This window comes from Cyprinodon variegatus, unplaced genomic scaffold, assembly GCF_000732505.1.
Source record: "Cyprinodon variegatus isolate N-32 unplaced genomic scaffold, C_variegatus-1.0 Scaffold979, whole genome shotgun sequence".
In the NCBI taxonomy this organism is placed as follows: domain Eukaryota; kingdom Metazoa; phylum Chordata; class Actinopteri; order Cyprinodontiformes; family Cyprinodontidae; genus Cyprinodon; species Cyprinodon variegatus.
Window position 1 is genome coordinate 214,110 of NW_015151432.1, and position 6,631 is coordinate 220,740.

Below are 6,631 nucleotides of genomic sequence, written 5' to 3' on the forward strand. Positions count from 1 at the left end.
TGCCCTTACTTTCTAATTTGATACTTGTTTTTATCTTTACATGCTTCCATAAGCTTTTCACTTTGCTGTTGCTAAACCTGAATGTCTCCACTGTGGAACAATAAGGGTTAGTTCTGTTGCATCTTAAATATCTGGTACACAGCAAAAAATGGAAATCTAAATGAGCCATTTTTGCTTAAATTAAGTGCATTTTTTCTTGATTTGAGGAGGTAAATGACATATAGCCAATAGAACAAGACAATTTACATTTAAAATAAGAAAAAACAATTGCCTTGTCTAATTTCAAGAGCATATTATCTAATTATCTTATTTTAGGAGTAAAAATACTAATTCCATTGGCAAAGTATCTTATTTATCTGCTAAAATTAAGGGTAAATACACTCAATTTAACATATGTAATCACAGTGTAATCTGTGGTGGACATTTAAGAAAATGCATATTAGGGGGTTTGGATGCTTTGCAGGGCACTGGGAGTTATAAATAATACTGAAACTCTGCAGGAATTCACTAAGACACTTTTTCTGAAGGTCTGTTTGGGTTTTTTTTCTGTTTACCTTTTAAATCAGAAGGAAGTGACCTTCTCCAAAAGAGCAGGATTACCTCTAAGTGTTATCAACGTGGAAGTGTGAGAAGTGGATTCACATTTAGCCAGCAGCCTGTGTGTGTGTGTGTGGTGGTTGGGGGTTATACATTTTTTGATGACACTCCTGTCTGTGTGAGTGTTGGTTTCTCACAGTGTGAAGGTCAGACATGTGAAAGTCTCATGTGGGAGCAGCCCGGCGCTGGCTAAGAGCCCTCAGAGTGTAAATGGATCCACAACAATAGGCCTCGTCTTACTTGATGGACTTGATCCATTCCTCCTTCTCCTCCTGGGTGGGGGCCGATATCCTGTACACTACGTGGTTTCCCTCCACAACGCGCCCGTCTGCCTCCGTCTTGCAGGCCTTGATGACCTGCCCTTTGTGGCTGGGGTTGTAGAGCTCAAAGCAGTTCTAGGAAGCAACGATAAGCGGTAATCAGCATTTCACGGAAACAAACAGGAGAAATATGTTTTTATTTAGGCAACAGGAAATGTGCAAACTGAAATAACGGAGAGGAGCTCCTTACAGGTTTTCTTGGCTCATCCACCTCTCTGATGCTGAGGTTCTCTAGGGGAATGATCCCACGAGGCTCTTTATCCTTAGGAAACAAACAAACCATCCGGGAAGCATCAACATGTTGCTCATTTTGTGAATTAATTTTCCTACATTTAAGATCATTACCAGGACAACATCCATTCATAAAGAAGCACATAAGAAACTTTGCTCAAAGTTTACATCGCCACACAGCATCAAATTCATTTTATCTTGCAGTAGCACACTGGGGGGAAAAAACCCTAAATATCCATGCTATGCTAGTAAGGGAAAGATGTTTATCCTCAAACATCAGGTTATAGTGAAGAAAACTACTACTTGTCTGAACTTGCTCATATCTATGGTCAGATCTGCATTCAGCATGCCAGGAACAAAATCCTTCCTTTGCTTTTATCACAAACATAAACATGAGGAGTTTGATTTTATGCTACCAGTACAGCTGGCTCTGGTCAGATGATGATCAGCTCCTTACTCATCATAACTGATGACTGAATATAAAAGTTTTGTAGTATGACGCACAAAGAATGAGCAGGATATAACATTTGCTATGGTTCAGTGTTGTGATGTACAATAGAGGCAGATAATATAGCACACCACAATGTGCATTTTAAATAAATCTTCCAGTTGAGTTGTATGGAGAATATTGTCCATTTCTTATATTATGGTGGAGGAGGTGGGATGCTATGGGCCTGTTTCCCTAGAAAACTCATGAACTCTGATATTTTGGGACATTGTTAATAAAATTCATATCATTTTGTGTTTCAGTGCAATACTAATCTATTGTCCAAATCACAGTTTTTTCTGTTATCAAACCTTTTTTCACTATCATTTCAGTCTTTAGACCTAAATCCGATAGTAAACCCATGTACTGATTAAATCAGAAGAAAGGATATACCTTGCGTCATATATACCATAAAAGCAGATTTGGTTATATTTCCTTAAATTGATCATAATGTATGTTGAAAATATTATTAGCACTGCAAAAGTATTTCTGAAATTAGGTCTAAGTATCATCAGTATAATGCTTTATCTAGTGATTCTCATCAAGCTTTGTTGTTATTTATTTGTACATATTTTCTGTAATTTTATTTGATAGAAATGTCACCAGGACCAATGCTAGGACCTGTAGCGTTAGCTCCATCCAGTCAAAGCAGCAATAAGTCATTTAAAACGTTTCAGATTGAACTGAAATAAAAGGAAGTTGATATAAAATATACAGGTAGAATTATGTTTTATAGTGAGTTACAGACAAGTCTGTCTATTTAAACAGTTATTCATTATCTCCCAATATTATTTCCATGTCATGTTAGCCTCTGCTAATGGTTTTAGCTCCAGCTAATATAGTAAACAGTAGTTTACTGTGTTTGTTTTTCTCATGTATGACGGTTTATTAAGACTTCGAGGCAGCGACGCAGTGGAGCATCGTCACAAATTCCACCAGTCAAATGTAGTATGATAAAAAACTGCACAGCTAATGTTAGCCTTCCTGTTTTACTCTGTAGCTTTAAGTCCAGTAAGGCCTAACTGCACATCAACCCAGCATGCATTGCAAGGGTGAAAAAATGGTGACCTCCATGGGGGAAAAACATAAGAATACACTACTTTTAAATATAACGCAGTTTTTAATGTAGCCCAAACTGCAATTTTTAATTTAACAGGAAAATAACAATATATTTAGCCCAACATGTTCAACTAGTCATAGTTTTTCTACTGTTTCTTTTAACCTGTAATAATTCCAAATAATTGTGTTTTTTTTTTGTTAGTATAAGATTGTCCAAATTCAACCAGAAAGAGGCATGTAGGTGTTTGTTGCACAACATGCCAGCACCATATTACATAAATAGAGTTCAAATCACCTTAAATAAATTTAATGCAAAATGAACTCATCTGAAGTGTAGGGAAGAGGATTAGGGCCACTGGAAAAAAAAAAGTTAACTGATTTTTAAATTTTATTTCAGTTTATTATGGGAACATTTTTTTGTTTTTATTTATTTTTTTATTTTCAGAATTCAGTCAGAATTCTGAGAAAAAAGTCAGAATTCTGAGATTAAAGTCAGAATTCTGAGATTAAAATCAGAATTCTGAGAAAAAAGTCAGAATTCTGACTTTTTTCTCATACTAAACTGAAATAAAATTTAATAATCAGTTAACGTTTTTTTTTAGTTTTTTTCAGTCGCCCTTCTTCTTCTTCTCTTTTTGTTCCTTTATACTTAGAGCTAAGGAGTATCTGAGTGAACAAAAAAAAGGTTAACTGAAAACATGCTGAAGGTTTACATTCTTCCTAGCCACATAGGGGAAATAACCCCGGGGGGAAAGTTAACCTTTTGGTCCATGTTCATCCGCTGTTGCTTACTTGTCTTTTTTGTTTTTACAACTGTTGCAGAGTGATTCTGTTTATGTTTTACGCCATTTCTCTAAAAGGAAAATAATAAAGTAATACTAATACTGATCTAAAGAGTAGCAGAGTAGCAGTAGCTGTGTACACATGGAGAAAGGCAGCAGGAGTAGAAAACATGTCCTGGACAAAAGCTCCCAGCAGGTTTGGTGTGATCCTCAGAACCTATACAGGCTCTAGTGTATTCCAGGTGGTGGGGTTTTAAGGGGGGGGTTACATCCTTGCAGTGCCAGATGTGTTGCTGTGGATTTTGCAGATGTTTTAAATTATGCCTCATGTTAATTGGAAGAGCGTGGCTCATTTGGTTCCAAAGAGAAACATCTGTTAAATAGTAAACCCGGAGGCCAAAGACTTGTGCCACTTTCTTTACATCTGTGACTAAGAAATTAGATTTGCTTTATTTGCTTCTCAAACTTTGTCCAGTCTTTGGTCAAGTTTGAGTTTTAAAACTTTAGCATAACTCAATGAAGCAATGATCATGCAGATGTTGAGCAAAGACATGGTTCTTAATCTGACCTAACTTATCATTCTTTTTATCTTTACAATGTTTGTATTTCCTGTTTGCCTTTTAATATTATATTGATGCCAGTCAGAAGCAAAGTCCTTTACAGCTAACTTTATTTTAGAGGCACTCATTATGCCCTGCGGAAAATTAAATCACAGGAACAAATCACTGCATAAACCTTCAGTTAATTAAATCATATTGGAGATTTTACCATTGCTACTTTTATAATGGTGAATGTTGAGTTATTTATTCCTAATGTGACTGCGATGGCCTTACTTTTAACACATTTTTAACAGATTTTTTTAATTTCAGACATATGAATCAATTTAACTATTTTAAGATACAAGCCTGGAAACAATAAAGAAGCATTTTAAAAATGCTGCTCTTTAACTGCTGATGAGTGTTTTGTGGTACTTACTGTCGTGTACTCAAAGTAATAGAGGCAGTTGTCAGTCAGGATAAACCATCTTCTCTTCCACGTTTTGACTCTGCCGCCTATCAGTGAGAAACAAACAGTATTTAAGCAAGTTTTCCCACATAAAACCGAGAGTAAACCCCAGTTTTATGAGCCACATCTGGTGGTATCCAAGGCTCTAACCCCTCCCCCTGATCCCTAGGGGGAAGTAAGGAGAGTTTGGGAGGTTAAAGTCATTTGAACATTGTTTTAACTTGAAGAAAAGGCATCCAGGAACCAGCCCACATGGCAGCTGCAGCATCAGGGTCCACTGCAGCTCAGACTAGGCACGGTCAACATGTTTATGGGTTCCACTTGACCAGAAAACCAATAAACCAGGACATTTTTTAAACAAAAGTTTAGTTGATACAAATCTAACTCAGACCTTTTTTATTTGCTCTATCGGAGGCAAAATCTCTACCTGCCCCCATCTCACAGGTTTTTCGGATTTTCTGTTTCTAACCCCATCTGAGCACCACCTATTCCATCAATACATGATCTGCAATTTGTTCTCCATAAGGACATCTTTGCTGAATCAGCAGAAAAACAGCCGTTAATGATGCAATCACTAATCAGACAGACTATTCGATTTACGTCCACGTTTAGGTTTAAGTCTGCTGCAGTTTAACCCGCAATCCTTTGTTCAGCACAGCTAATCTGCTTCAGCCATATGTTTGAAGTTATCCTCAAAAACGGACATTTATGATGGGAGGATTTACAGGCTGCCAGTGCAAATTTCAAGGATTACTTGCTAAATTACTTTTGAGACCTCATGTGCTAAATAATAGGAGCACTCTATAATAGTTAACCAGTTCTCTTTGTTTTTACCTTAGTTTGCATTTAATACCCAGATAGAATGGAGAATTCCTTTTGCTTGTTATTTCAAATTGCATCTTCAGTTAAGTTTTGATTCCTATCTTAATATATCTGTTTTAATCTATTTTTTGTACAGTGGATGACAGCTGTTATTCATTTTATGGTGCATTCAATGTATCTGCTTCTGAATCTATTTGTGGAGATTTCTATGAGGTGGCACAACAGATGGCAGTGAGAGCGGCCATCTGAGCCTGGTTCTGCTGGAGGTTTCTTTCTGTTAAAAGGGAGTTTTTCCTCTCCACTGTCGCTACAAGCATGTTTAGTGTGAAGGATTGGTGAAGAGTCAATGAGTCGATGCAATCAGCTGGTTTTCCTTAGATAGAAAATTTTGAATCAATCTGACTGGATGATCTGGTTGAACTGTAAAGTGCCTTGAGATGACGTGTGTTGTGAATTGGCGCTATAGAAATAAACTGAATTGAAATGAATAAGACCCATATTGTACCATATTTCCATTATTCCCACCCAGATCGAAATTCAAACCCTTACATTTTTCCTTTTGCTCCATATTTCTCAGGTGATAAAACGACAGCAAGGTTAAACACAAAGTAAACATGGGCCTCCTAATGACCTCCTGACAGGCAGTGTTGCTAAGCTTGAAGCTAACCTAAATTACAAGTAAATACATCTGCTTGTTTTCTGTGCAAACATTTAAAACGTTGGAAGTCATGCCATTCTGTTACTGCAACAGCCGAGGCAAACACAAACACCTGCCCAGAGGTAAAACAGTTTATTAACCCGTTCACCAATAGTTGTTTTCAGTTTTTTGGTTATTCTATTATCTATTTTAAAGGGTACATTATATCTGCAGCCAAGGTGTTCAGAAGTTCTGCAGAATTGATGGAATTGATGGATACCAGAGTACCTAACAACCTAATTATTACTGATACAAGTGATAGCGACTGTTAGGGAATGTTACCTAAAAGTTATAGTTATTAACTCAGTTACTGCACAATCAAAGTGACTAGTCAAAGAATTTATGCAAATTGTTTTTATGATCTAGAGTTATGAAAAATAATGAAAGTGTTTATGTTTTCAGAACTTTAAATACATCTGGAGGTTCAGCTATGAAATAGATGTTTGATAATAATTACACATTAATTACACATCTGCAAACGTTCAGTACTAATCTGCACCATTCTGGTGTGTTTGATGGGACATGTGAGCGGCAATATATTCATGTAGATGGGATTGTTTCTGGTTCATAAAAAAAGAGCAAAAAAGCAAATTAGATGTTTTAGAGCTTTATGTTTTTGCACCTCGAGAAG

General features: G+C 36.5%; 1 protein-coding gene across 1 annotated transcript in view; it reads right to left on the bottom strand.

Moving 5' to 3' along the window:
* LOC107100498 (cytohesin-3-like) overlaps positions 1–6,631 on the bottom strand; it is a 71,082-nt gene that overhangs the window by 8,911 nt on the left and 55,540 nt on the right. The window contains exons 10-12 of the mRNA XM_015399001.1: positions 4,452–4,528; positions 1,108–1,179; positions 838–992 (exon numbers count right to left, since the gene is read on the bottom strand). Of these exons, the coding sequence (XP_015254487.1) occupies positions 838–992; positions 1,108–1,179; positions 4,452–4,528 (304 nt within the window). The remainder of the gene's footprint in view (positions 1–837; positions 993–1,107; positions 1,180–4,451; positions 4,529–6,631) is intronic.